General features: G+C 39.9%; 1 protein-coding gene across 1 annotated transcript; it reads right to left on the bottom strand.

Moving 5' to 3' along the window:
- Positions 1-924: 924 nt before the first annotated feature.
- EDN3 (endothelin 3) lies at positions 925-13,896 on the bottom strand. The gene is made up of 5 exons (XM_030463144.1): positions 13,749-13,896; positions 13,059-13,299; positions 2,262-2,423; positions 1,652-1,754; positions 925-1,009 (listed from the first exon to the last, which is right to left on the bottom strand). The coding sequence occupies exons 1-4, from the start codon at positions 13,798-13,800 to the stop codon at positions 1,682-1,684; spliced, it is 528 nt and encodes a 175-aa protein (XP_030319004.1). The 5' UTR covers positions 13,801-13,896; the 3' UTR covers positions 925-1,009; positions 1,652-1,681.
- Positions 13,897-14,589: the final 693 nt, after the last annotated feature.

The raw sequence follows: 14,589 nt of genomic DNA, 5'->3' as shown, positions 1-14,589 counted from the left end.
AAGAAATCATTTACATTAAAAATGTCCAGGGTTGGATATAATCCTTATTGCCAAGTTTCCAAGTTATTCAGTGATGATGTTTGAGTGAAGAGAAAAATAAATTTATAGTACCAGCAAAGATGATTGTATGTACTGTGGGTGACAACACATGTAGGGGCTTACAATAGCACATGGTCTGTTAGTACATAAGTTACTCTGATTGTATGAAATTTCATTTGAAGTTCCACCATCCTACCCTTTCATCATTAGGAAATTCTCTGGGATGAGTAACTGGAGTTCTGTTCATCAGCTGCACTGCATCCCTAAATAATGGCTGTAAATGTTTTGGAACGGACCTTTGAAGTGCAGGAATAATTTGTGCCTAAATTAGGTAATCTATGAATACTCAATGTATACTTTTACCTTGCTATAGTTTATAATAATATTTATATTAGCCATTCATATTTATTCTGCATAGATACTGTCACTTAAACATCTGCCACAAAGTTACAATATGATGATTCAGGCTTGCATACATTACAAGAGAAATATTTTGTAGCTGTTTATTCTTAATGAGAACCCATGTATAGGTAATCTCTCCCTAACTCATCACATTCTCCAATTACAGTTGCCTGCATAAAGCTGCGGATGGATTCTTCAGACATACAGCAAGCAGTAAGTGGAACAGTGTGTTTCTATCATACTTTTAAAAATTATATAGAGAAATGTTTCCTGAAACTTTGTTTTGCTGAACTTTGGATCTGCCTTTGAATTTGTCTTCAACGCTGATACATCCCCTGCCAGGTTACATGGTAAGGCTTATCCTTTACTGAGGCTCTCGTCAAGGGAGCATGGGAGAAAGCTGCTTCATACAGGTTCACGTGCCCTCAAAGTGGTATCGTTGCAATGAAAGTGTTGCATACTGCTGAATTCTCCACTGGCATCAGACTGAAGCATCAAGTTTGTCCATCTCAAGGGAGAGTTGTAGTTTAAGTTCTTGCTTCTGAGCTTCAGCAAATAACTGTTAAAGCTTTAAAATGAAAAACAAACAACAACAAAAAAAGGCTTAATTATTCATAACCAACTCCCTGCTACCTGATAGAGCCATGGTCCATTCCCTTGATTATGTGTACACAGAGTGAATCCCACCCAGTTGTCCAGCTTTTGTGTAGCAACAGTACTAAGGGTAGATTTGGAAATGGAAGTGTTTGAAACTGGCTACTAGGTCACACTCCTGTCTTTATAGCCTGTACCTAAAATACATCTATTTTTCCCTCCAAATACTTTTTCCACAGTTTGTTCTATTTCTTTACCTTGACAATTTAAGCTTTACTGAAGCACTGCAATGGGACATGGAGCTTAAGTTGTGGCACTGCTAAATGAGCAAAAAGATGATAGATGCAAACAGTCGTTGCCCTAGAAATAAGAGGAAAAAGGGGAGACTGCTGGCAATCCAGCTTTTGAAAGAGCTATACGAGCATGAGGAAAGTTGTAGTAGTTCTGTGTATACTAAAGGTTGTTTAAAAAAAATAAACAACTACTGGGCCAAATTCTGCCTTGATTCAGCAAGAAGTTACAATAATCAGCTTAAATAACTCTTAAGTTTTGCAAACACAAAGAAAATTTATGGAAAATTAGTATTTCTCTTCAACATTAAACATCTGTAGCATACCTGACTGTTCGGAATCGTCCATACTCTGTGCTACTGAATGAAAGTGTGCTTCTCTTCACTGCATTGGTCTCTCTCCTCTACCTTTTTCATTGATCCATGATTTCTGGGGAATAGAGATTTCCTGTATTTGTCACTGTGTTCTTATCAATCATACCCTTACAGAGCCATTCATAAAATGATAATATCATACACTTCATTAAACTAACTAAAACTTAAAACATCCTAAAATTATTATTCATGCCCCTAACTGAACAGATCTGTTTCAAAAATGCCACATAATAAAAAGAAACAAAAAGAAAATTCAAAGCAGTACTGTACTGCATCTGGCCTCTTTCCTTCACCTATTAAACTCTCAACTCTAACATGAATTTTCTGGCTTTTGTTCTTCCTGTTCCCTCCCCTATTCCAATTAAGCAGGAAGTGAACAAGCATCTGTATAAGTGCTTGGCTGCTGGCCAGGGCTAACCCATCCCAACTGGAGATTAAAATCTTATTTAAAAGCAATACATTTGTTAGTTGGTTTCATGTGATACATGCAACTTGATTAACTTTTCTCCATGAAAGAGTCAAATCATGTAGAGAGTTTGCAATATTAAGAAATGATACTCACCTTCTTCTGTCTGGCATTCTTCTGCAAAACTGCATACACTTATTGTCATGAGCATCCAAACAAGAACACCGAAATGACTGGAAAGTACTTTGAATCTGGCCTATAGACCTTTTGCCTCTAAAACTGCCTCTGTAGTTAGACAGCCCATATGGAACAGTCCTCCTGTTGTGAGAATCACAAATATTGTATATTTTAGGAGCAAATGAAAATATTTCGTATTTTTTCTTTTTTAGAAAATACTGATGCAAAGCAATAAATAGTGACCAAAAAAAAATGCTTATGTAAGAATTTCTCCCTGTAAGAGCACACCTTCTCATCAACCAACTCAGGTTTTCACAGAATTATGAAGTAGCAGACAATCAGATCAACTGGCAGAATTAAAACTGGCAAATGCACTGGCTAGCTAAAAAAAAGTTTATTACATAACAGCTAATACAAATACATCCTCAGGTTATTGCTTACTCCATTATTGTGTTGTTTACCTCCCACAAATGAATAAAATTTGCTACGTTCATTGCCATAGCTGGCACGAAGTCAAAAAGGAGCTGTGCTGATATCCACCATATAAGTACTGTCATGTTGTTGGCACCTTCATGATTCAGAGCCTGATTTGCCATTAATCTTCTCAGTGAGAAATAGAGAATACTGTCAGTGTGATTCCTTTGCTGCATCATTTTGGTAACATGACCCATGGAGTTATAAATATGAGAAACACCTAGATAATCTTCCTCATGTATCTACTAGAACTTTTCTGCAAGAGATCATAGTCTGTACCACAGAATACCAGGAAATGCTAGGGGGTAGTTCTCTTTACTTCCCTGCAGTCTGGCACATTTTGTTCTCTAATGGCTTATAATTAATAACAGAAAAGGATGTGATTTATCACTGCCTGCCAACATCCCCAAAACTGAATGGTTTAGTGTCATAAATTATCTTCCTACAAGTTATTAAAGAATCTCAGTCCATAGCTGGTGTACACTACACATACTTCTGGAGACCCATAGAAGTTCCTGTGTACTTGAGGGATGTGCAAAGCAACCCTCAAACCCAGTGCTAAAAATCTGAAAAGACTCATGTTCAAAAGTGAGAACCATGAGGGGGGGGGGTGGAAAAGGCAGGGAGAGGAAGTAGAGAAGAGATCCAGACGGGTTACAGAAAGGTTACAGAACAAAGCCTGAATAATCAGTTTGGAACCACTAACTTCACATAATTGTGCTTTTTTCATTTGCTTTCATAAAAAAACATCATTAGGCTATTAATTGGAAAGCTGCAGATTTCCCATTTTCCCACACTCGTGGTGGGCTGAAAGGTTCAGAAGTGTTATTTTCTTAATCTCTGCAATATTTTTTGATTGAACTTTTTAAACATCAGTACTGTTCATGCAAAACATTTATTTAAACCTCTGCATTTACAGTACAAATCAGCTTCTAACAGCACATCCCGTCTTTCCCAGCCTAAACCACAGCACAACTGTCCAACTGTCACATACAGACTTACAAAATCCAACAGAAAGATAGAAATTCACAAGCAGTCATGTCAGAGACCATGAGATGGTCTTTCTCCAGCATTTGCTGCTTTGCCTTGCCCATATGCAGAACCTGTTGCACATTTGCACTATTTTATTCGATGGCTATGTCTAGATACTAGAAGAGACAAAAAAATATCTCTTAGAAGGCTTTAGGACTTGATTTTGGCCTTCTTCTCAATCATCTAAAAAGCTTTTTGTTGTCTTCAGGATTATGGGGAAGTTCCATTTTATAACTGAATAGTGTTAATAATTCTATACTGCCATCTACTTTACGATAATGAATGATAAATGGATTATGTAGCTAACTTCTGACATAAATAATTGCTATATGTTCATACCTTTGATACATTCGTGGCTTTAATGAAGTAGTGGCTGGTATCTAGAGACAGAAACAGTAGGAAGTTTTGGTATTTTTTGAGTGGCAATCCCTCTTTGAAAACTGTCTGGTAAAATTCTGTTATTCAACTTCCTCTTCAGATTTGGACTGAAATTAAAAGATTAATTTGTCTTGATCTAGCCAGATATAAAAACCCTATTTCATGGCAGATGGTCTGCCAACAAATAAAGAAGCTTTTTAAAGCTTTTGCAGATGTCACCCCACATTGTGCTAACAAGACAAAATGCTGTAGCATGCTATTCTCATTATTTAAAGTGGTTCCTTGTTAAAAAGCCCCCTTTTCCAAAACACAATACTGTTTTTTCTTACTCTGATTCTCTAAATCAGAATCTCTGCAGGACTGAGCTGCAGTCTGCCTTTTGTCAGAGATTCTGCCCGAATAGCCAAAGAGGGAGAAAGGCACATGTTTTATTCCTTAGTTGCTGCAGTTTACAAAATAACAGACGAACTAAAAGTGTCATCAGCTTCAATTTTACCTTAGTGCATCAGCATGTAAACTACAGTGTTTGAGGAGCAGGCCCTTTACCAGTCTGCTGCCTGCCCTAAGTGACAGTCGATGCCAGCAAATGGGCAGGGTGGAAAGTATAATAGAATTACGAGTGACAAGAACCATGAGTCACAGCCCTAAGCAAAGGAGAAGACTGATATTTTACATGCTGCTTCTGATCTTTCTAATGAGGTGCCTTTTGTTCTATGAAACTTTGAATGTTTGTAAGAATACGCTTCATAGCTTGGAAAATGTATTCAAGACCACTTCATTCTCAGTGGTCCAGAAATGCATGCCAATGCAGTGACATTTTCAAGTGTAAGAGTTTCAACCAGAACGCCCAAGCAAAAATGCAGATGATGAAAATTTTTCAGAGATGGAAATACAGTAATTCTCCCAATATGCCTGCTTTTGATTTCTAATCCAAAAATTTAAGCCCAAAACATAAAAACATCAATAGCAGCCCAGAGTCTTGCCAACAGTATTCTGAAAGAGCTAAAAAATATAGATGTTTTGATGTTTCCTTGCTTGTCAGTAACTCTGATGCAACTCATAAATCTCAGCATTTAAGCAAATGTTAGTGTGTGTATGGTTATCATTCCAGCAGCTGAAAATCTTAGGATTTCAAGTTAGTTCATGCCTCTTTCTCAGCACTTCAGAAGTGAGAGGAGATGCCGAAGAGATTCAGTTGAACAAGTATCAGAAGCATTTGCCTAGCAGCATGCTTCATCTTAGATTGTTAAATGTGATTAGAAAATGCTGCTCTTTCTTTTTTTTCTTCTGGTGCTGCAATGCTGAGGTTCAAAATGAGGGAAGTAGAATCACAATTTCTATATGCTGAATGGGAATTATTGTTGACGTGTAATTGTCACCAAGCATTTGTGTTGCCTAGAAGTCTTTTTGCTTTTGATTTTGATTTCAGGTGTTTTCTTCAGTCAAATGTCCTGACTTTTAGTATACACAGGGTAGTTTGTGTCTCCACAGTTAGGATGAACAACTGCACTAGGCAGAGGCAGACTGGTTGGCTAGCCATCTGCTAAGGCTTCAGGATCCTGAATAACCAGCTCCCTTACACGCTGTGTTTTTTGTGGTTATGACTGGGTCCCTAACTGAACTGCTGGCTAAGAGCCATTAACAAACTTTTTGGAAATTTCTATTAAAAATCCACAGATTATTAACATTTTTTTGCATTTACGTTTCACTACAAATTTTATTTTGACCATAAACTCAGTATGCATTGTATCCTCCTCTAGGAGAAGAAAGTTCTAAGGCAGTGAAATGGGTTTTCACATACTTAAGAGCTATTGTGTACTGTGTGTTCCTCTCTGCCTTTCTTCTCTTTGAAGTGGAGAACAAGAAAACCTATGCAGTTCTGGATCAGCCTTTCCAAGGTACTACTTAGAACTGGTTTCTGTATGGCAACATACAAACCTGAGATGTATGTGGAAGTGACCCTCTTTTATAGAGCTCAGTTACCAGGACAATTACTGCAGCCAGGGAGTGGGTACACAGAGGTCTGCATGCTCAGTTTTAAATCACTTTCTAAATTACAAGTTTGAGTTTAAGGATAATTTCTTTGTCAGTATGCACTATTTGTTCTTTATTCTGTATGCAAACTCCCCACTACCTGGACTTATTCCATGTGAAGATATTCTAAATTAGTCCAGGCAACAGATCTGTTATCTGAAGATCATTCCATGTATAATATAGAACAGCACAAAGCTAATCAAAGAACAGTGTGTTCTTGTCACTTGAAACATTCTTTTGATTTCTGCAGTGGAAGGAACATACAGCCATCTTTAGGTTAGCCAATACTTCTCCTAGAATTTTAAAAGGAAAGAAGTATAGATCTGCACTTCGAATAGTCACATGCTGAAAATAAACTAGACTATATCTGTACTTTGTGTGCACATAACAATCACAAATGCTCTCCCACTATAAGTCATCTAGCTCTTAAAGCAAGTTTTTGCCATTAAATTAACAGAGATAGTCATTTGTTTGTTGAAAAATACAAAAACTACTGAGTCACAATGAAACATTTTTTAAACAATTCTGAACCAGTGATATCAGGGAAAATTTCTCACAGAAAAAACTGCCCAATGAATGACTACTACCTCCAAGTCTAATTTGCCTAAGTCTCACTGTCCTCATTAATACTTTACTGAACATTCAGAATTCAGGCAGACAAATCCAATTGGTTTATTTTAATTTTTGTGTAGTGTGGCTGAGTTTCTCATGCTATGTTATAATTGACCTATGAGCTGCTATTATTTTCTACTTTCCCAGCCACTTAAATACAGTAGATACCTTCAGGGCACTTGAGTGTTTCAGCCAACATAAAGGGATGAGGGGGTTGCAGCAATCATCTTAGATGCTGTGATTTCAGTTTTCAGCAATATATTTTCTGGCATGTATCCAGGCCAGCAAGGCTCCCAGCAGTCTCCAGTGTTTTCAGACAGTCTTAAAATGTATGAGATCCCTGTAAGGACCACTGAGAACAAAGAACATGGAAAGGCAGCAAGTTTAACATCCTCTAAGTCAAACAAAATGTCTCCAGAATGAAACATGCTTGTGGGGAAATAACAGCTATTTCTGGCTATATTTTCATATACAGCTACTGCAGTACTATTATGAAGCTATGTGGATAGAAGAGGTCATTTGCTGCTCTAAAAGCTGGCTCCAACTCTTTCTGAAATAGGCATATTTTTTTAACAGAGTAGTTCACAATAGATGTACTTCCCATATTATCCCTTCCTTCTCATCCTCATCATAATAATTTATGAAGTAAAACACATTCTTCAAAGAAGTGCCCGAGTTGTTGGTCTTCTGTCATCCTAAGCACATGCTCCATTCAGAGAAGCTGTACTTTTTCCGAGTAGCTTTTTGCAATTAAAATTATTGTCAGAGGAAACAAACTTTTAACTCTATGATAGCCACATCTTTACAACCTCAATTTAGTAGTAGTCAGTGATCCTAGACACCAAACAGGCTCTACCACCTACTACCCCAAAAAGTATTCTTCCACAGTCTTACTAGATTTGATTTAACCTTTACTTTTTCTTTTCAGTCTTAATCTGCAAGTAATACTTGCTAATTTGTGAGGACCTTACTTATAGCTAATTAGTTATAGCTAATTTGGGTAACAAGCTAAGGATAGCATACATCTGCATCATCCAGTGTCACCGACTACGAGTTCTTTGATTTCCCTGCTACTGGAACTTCATGGTATCCAAGTTAAGTACTGTAAGACAATCTTAAGGCTTTTAATCACTACTCATCCTCCTCCTGTACTTGCCTAAAGGATGCTACATGTTTTCTGTTTTAAATATTATCAGAAAAATAGCTGAGTTTTTGAATGAGAAGTTGTTTCAAGATGTTAAGATTGTTCTTTTTAGCTTTCAACATTCATGTTACATTAGGACATACAGTGCATGTACATAGTCCAAACTTAGTAGCATCCACACACCTAAGACAAATAGTTTTCAGTGAACATGTGGATCCTGAAGTCTGCAAAATGCAGGGCAAACTTCATTCAGAAAAAAAAAAATCAACAGGAGATTCATCATTTCACTTTTGGCACTTGGTTCTGATGGTTAACCATGCGTACTGTTTAACCGACAGATCAGCTTCCTTATTTGAACTGCCTGGCTTGCAGCCACCATTTTATCATCATGTCTTTGTCTAGGAGGTATTTTCAGTCTGATCTATTAAGATTACAAGCATATGCTTAATTGTTTTGCTGAATAAGAGATCTTTAGCCGTGTGCTTTTATTTCCAGTAATATATGGCACATCATCTATATTTATGTAATGATGCAGATAATACTCACAAAATGGGGTAAATGTAATACTTTGTAATACCACTTAATACCTGTAAGGATGAAAAGCATTTTATATTACATTATGTGGGCTTCCATTCAACAAAATTTAATCCTCAGTGAGATGCAGGTAACTAAAAGCCATTACAAAGAAAAAGTCTGAAGAGCATGCAGTTAAACAAGAGTATCCAATTCATTGTCTTTAAGTCTTCTCTTTTTAACAACATCCCAAGACGTCACTTCCTCTGTCTGAGCAAAGCAAGGAGTGAAGCAATGATACAGTACAAACTGTTTCCATCCAAAGCTGGCTTTCTGATGGTGACTGAAGCCCCCAGTGAGCAAAAATCTTTAACTTGTAACTGTTAGAGAGTTGATTGTATGTGGAATCAGCTGCTGTTGTTTGATGCCTTCTGACAAATCCTGGACCGCAAGCAAACCCATTTGTTGGCATTTTCAGAAAGAGCCCCGCAAAAAGTCAGTGTTCAAAAAGCCTTTATCACCCTAGCAGGTGGTTACATTAGGTCTACAGATTTCTACAGAGGAACTATCTGGAGTCAAACCAGTGATAAAGTCTGATGGCCACTTAGGAATATCTCATTTGTTTATGTTACAGAAATAAGTTTCTTCTTTACTAAAGAAAAGAAACACCACATCCTTGTAATGTCACCATGTTAACCACACTATGAAACACTCACCATATCCTCTACCAATATATCCCTGCAGAGCAAAGCAACAGACTACAAGTTAGTTCTTGAATACAAGCTTTTGTCCTGCCACTGAGGAAATACAACACATAAGTGCAGAACATCAAAGCTGCAAACACAAAGGTGTAAGATCACACTCTTCCTTTCACTTTGCCTGTCCAATTCTACTTAGATCATTGTGTTAGCTGCTTTTTATAGTGTGATCACAGAACTTCATTCTGCTACTCTTTTTTTTTTTGACCATAGTAGCTAATACTGACATAAAATGTCATCTAGAAAAAAAAAACAACACTTTGGCTTTGATTTAGACACTTCAAGAAATTATTATATTTTCTGCTTAGCTTAAGTGAGCAAATACCTTTACCAGTGTGGATCTAATACTCCTTTAAAAGTATTGGGATTACAACCTTGCTAAACTTTTGATTAAAGATCTCTCAGCTTTCTTTATCTTACATGATATTGTGTCCTGGTATCAATAACTTTCTTACACTTGTCACTTTTTAGTCTTTTACTAATAATTCTGAGTATCTTTAAAGCTTCATGCAGCAATGCCATTAACTGAACCACATTTTGGTTGATGGATGCACAAGTTCAGTTCATACTGAAATACAGGACCCCTTCAAGGAAGTGTAGATCTAAAAGAAGTCTTGCTGGTATTTTCTTCTTTAGCTGACAGAATTAAGCATCAAGTTGTGGCTTCATTACATGAAAAGACCTGTTTTTAAATATATCTGTAGCTATAGACCAAGATAAGCTTAATTAATCACTTGACAAAAAGATACATTGCAAACTAATTCTTGAGTAATCAATCTTATCAGTGAGAACAATTTACCAGCTTTTAATTACCTTATGCAATCTTTCTCTACATCACATAACTGCATTACTCTGTTCTCACCTACCTGACTTTCTTTAAAGTCCTCTTTTCCACTTAAGGTTCTGTGTTCACAGCATAAGACTCACTATGTGAAAATAATGCTGGTGGCCTGGGCTAACAGAAGTGGTTCATGGGAAAGTATAAAGCAATATACAAACATATGCAGAGATAATTTCTCTTTGGATCGGCAATAGCTGCAGAGAGTCACAGGCTGCATGTTCTGCAATTTTGTGCTTTTCTGTAACTGTCACCTTGCTGACCTCCATGGTTTCTCAGCAAAGACAGGAACAGACTCTATCATCAGTCTAGCTCCAACGCTTTCAATAAAACCTTTTCCAGAAAAGGAGAGGCCCTAGCCAAGATTTGCTTTGAATATTAAGGAAAATTAAGAAAATATTAAAGAATTTGTGACAGGAATAAAGACATAACTCAGGGGGAACAAGAAAGGGAAAAAAAAAAAGCAATTGTAGTGTGTGATGTAAGAAATAAAAAAAAGAGATATGATAAGTAAATAAGCAAGAAAACCATCACAATCAACAGATATCAGGAAAACCCCAATCTTTCGCACCATCTTTCCAGCTTCCCACTGTGTGAATCAAAGTTACATTCTAACCAAATATTTAGTAAATAAAAATCTTTCAACAACACATACAAGAGCAACATAAATCCCCCATTTACAAACAGCCAGTCTGTACACATCCAGTGGTTCTTCCATTTAAAAGAAGTAGCATAACTTTCTTGGAATATTAAATTTGCAGGCCTGATTTCTCTCATTCACATCCCCAAATCCCTTCTGAGCTAGAGACATCATTTCAGATTGGGCATCTGGACAGAATTAGTGCCTGTTCATTCAAATGTGTGACATGAAATCTTAAAACTGCTTCTGGTACCCTGAACATGATCAAAATATTTGAAGCTACATAGCTGCATATTTCAGGGACTACCTCTGTCCTTACATATAGGAACTTACCTAGGAAGAATCCTAGGATTTTTAAAAATCTTTCAGTGTAGAGGGAGATTTGTACACCTACTTCACCTCTTAATGGAGTTTTTTCCTTTAATTGTTTACCTTGCTGCTTCACACCAGGCAAGTCTCAAGAAACAACTAGGGAAGCAAGGCAGCCCAGTTCTGACACCCAGCTCTGCAGGGGGGTAGTGGGGGCAGATTTACATACCTGAGAGGCTTTCTTTTATTTTATATACAACTGACTTCAATTAAGAAAGCAGAATCTTATAGATCCAATTATTTAATACCTGCATTATTATACATATTTAATTTCTAATGCTATAGGTATAATGAAAATGTTATTTATATTGCTATTCATTAATTTCTGCTCTTTTGTAATGTTTACATTAAACTTTCAGGTAGGAAAAATTCTCCACATGACTGAATTAATGCTACTTTTCCCACTGGAATGAAAATTAAAATTCCTGCAGACTTAAAACAGGATATCCTTTAAAAAAAAAAAAAAAAAGCTGGTGGTTAAAATTAGCAGAATTCTATTTATTCAGTGTGTAGAGGAAAAGGAATGCCATTCCTCTGTTTTCACTGATGAGCTCTGACTTAAATATACTGAGTCATAAATATTTGGCTAAAATAATTCTAAGTAATCCCAGAATGGATTAGTGCAGGTATGGAACTCAAACAACTGAATGACTTGTGTGAATACATGATACTTACAGGTTGGTAGAAGTTCAAAAGACTTGTCATCAGACATGGCCTCTAGCCAGGACACACACATGAATTTACAAATTAAGTGCCCTAAACCCCATTTGACTTATCCTATTTTACTGCTACTTGCTATTTTCGTCTTCCTTTTGTTATTTTAATCTGATGAAAAGTTTTGCAATTCATTCAAAGGCAGATCCAAGTTAGTACATCTGTTCCCAAACTGTAGTTGGTAGAATACTTGATGTGTTTTGAAGTGAAAAGAAATCTGGTTTTAGATTAATCTGATCTGATCATTTTTTAAATGAACTGATTGCTGTGGTTGATTCAGAACTGAAACCTTTGAAAATCCTTACAAATCCTTAAGACTGCTTTAGCTCCCCAGAGAGACAGGATATGTACAATGGTCTAGGAAAAGGAGGCCTCTAACCTTTAGGATGTAGGTGAAGTGTAACTCTTCCTGGATAATTTTTTTCCTTAATGTTAGTACCAGACCCTGCTTTTCTGCATACATGCTCCACCCCTACTCAGAGTTTCCAGGTCATGGGAAATGTTGTTTTCAAAAATTGCTTTTATTATGAGTTGAAACAAAAACTTATGTCTGCCATTCCTATTAAACATAATTGTAAAAGACGTTCTTTTGTAACATCTCAAATCTAGTATACTGAGGTTTTCAAAAATTATTATTTTAATGTCAAAGTATTTTTTCCGCATGATTTTTTTATCAAAAACAGTACCGTTGCACACACACTATTTCTTTCCCAATGACTGGTTTATTCGAAACAGATTTTTCCTACAAAGTAACTGCCCCGTGACTGTTTTCCCTCAGGCGACACACAGCACAGACACATGCTGCGTGCAGCAAGGTACATCTGGACAGCTGTGCCTGTGTGTGCAGGGATGAGGAACGTAGCGCTCTGCGGCTACTGGGACCGTCGGCATGGCCCGAGGCTCCCCCAGCGCCACCGGCACCCAGTGTGTGAAGCCCGGCAGGTGTGAAGGCGGCGAGGCAGCGGCCCGACCCGGCCCGCCACGCCGTCGGGCTCTCTCGGCTCCCCGGAGGCCCCGCCAGCACAGCCTGCCCGCCCCCCCAGCCTCAGCTCCGGCTGCGGAACCCGGGCTACCTGGGGAGCAGGGCGGGGTCCTCTCGTCCCCCCCTGACCCCGGCGGGGCCCGCCTCTGCCGCGGGGGTCCCGCCCGTTACCGCCCCGCGGCAGAGGCCAGGCCGCCACACAGCCCTCTCGCCTCCCCCTCCCCTCGAGGGTCGCACCCCTCGGAGCACGGACCGCCATTTCGCGTCCCGCCGCCCGCCCGCACTCACTCGGGGGTGTTGATCCAAATGATGTCGAGGTGGCAATAGTAGACGCACTCCTTGTCCTTGTAGGTGTAGCAAGTGCAGCGCCGGGCCCGCCGTCGCAGCGCCCCGCCGTCCACCTTGGCCCTGCCGCCGGCCGTCAGCGCCGCCGCTTCGCTCTCCTCCCGCTCCTTCTGCCCCAGCGCTGCCGAGCGCGGCTCGCCGCCGGCCGGCACCAGCGGGGAGCGAGGCCGGGGCAGCGCTGACCCTGCACAGGGGGAAGGCAACAGCAGCGCTCAGTTCCCCCTGGTCCACCCCAACGCCCCTGTCCCCGCGCACCCCCCGCACGGGGAGCACTCCCCCCTTCCCGGTGCCCCACAGCCCCTTTTGTAACAGGATCCGAGGCGTCACTAGTCCCTGGAAAGTTTCAGGGCTGCTAAAAGCACCGTTATGTTTATATTTACTGCAGTCTGGTGGGGTGCAGCCGAAGCCCCCGCAGGCTTGGTGTGCATCGCTAGCGAGTGCTTTGTGTTCAAAGCTACGTACGGCCAAATGATGGCTTTGGCGCCTGGTTACTTACCACACACCGGAGTGGGCTATTGCTTACAGCCTTTTGGAAGAAGAAGAAAAAGAAAAAAAAAAAACCAACAAAAAAACCACCCTAGCCTTTCTTTGTGTGCATGCGTGGAAATGGCAGAGAAAGAAAGAAATTGTTACCTGCAGTCGATGTAATTGTAAGTCCAAAGAGGAACAATAAACCCAGCTCCATTAAACCCAAATTGCACGCCTGTTTACTGCGGGCAAAGGTGAACTGCAGGGGCGACTGAACTGTTCCAGGAGGAATCACTTCAGGTTGGAGGCAGGGAATATCCTAGGGCTGGCGGCACAGGCTGCTCCCCGGAGTTAGTTCCCACACGGAGGTGTGATTAGTGGTTCTCCCTTGCAGTTATTTTACTTCAGTGCAGGCTAAGTCCTGAAGGGGAGACTGTTGTCAAAAGACGGGACGATCCATCGCTCGGCTATTCCCACACACACCTCCAACCCCCAAATCTGATCAGAAACCGGAGCTGCTGTTTTCCAGCTGCAGACGCCTCCCACCCGCGGACAGCCGCCTGCCTCCCCCGGGGCGCGGGCGGGGGCGGGCACGGGCACGGCCCTCGCTCCCCGCCCCTGGCCGCCCCCTGCTTCCCACCCCGGCAGGTAAAAGGCCGGGGTAAAGCTGCACATCTTCCTCAGGAGCGGGAGGCACAGCTCTTTTGTTGGTGCTAATGCTGATCTTAGTCTATGCTTTTAAACGATCTGATCCTATTCTTTTGTGTAGTTCCAGGAGGCCAGAGGAATGCTTGTGCGATAAACCCGCAAAGTTTTGACTCCAATCTGGGTTACAGATTTGGGAATTGTTTGGGCCTTTTATTCCTCAGAACCCTTCCAGTTAATTTCGAGGTGAAATTAAGTAACCAGTTTATTAATACATTATTTTTCCCTAGTAAATTATGAACACTTCTTTGTGATAAACCTACCTCATGTGCAAAATCTAAGGTACACACAGTATTTCATC

Source organism: Calypte anna, chromosome 20 (genome assembly GCF_003957555.1).
Source record: "Calypte anna isolate BGI_N300 chromosome 20, bCalAnn1_v1.p, whole genome shotgun sequence".
In the NCBI taxonomy this organism is placed as follows: domain Eukaryota; kingdom Metazoa; phylum Chordata; class Aves; order Apodiformes; family Trochilidae; genus Calypte; species Calypte anna.
The sequence above is the reverse complement of the archived record's forward strand: the minus strand, read 5'-3'. Positions and strand labels throughout refer to the sequence as shown.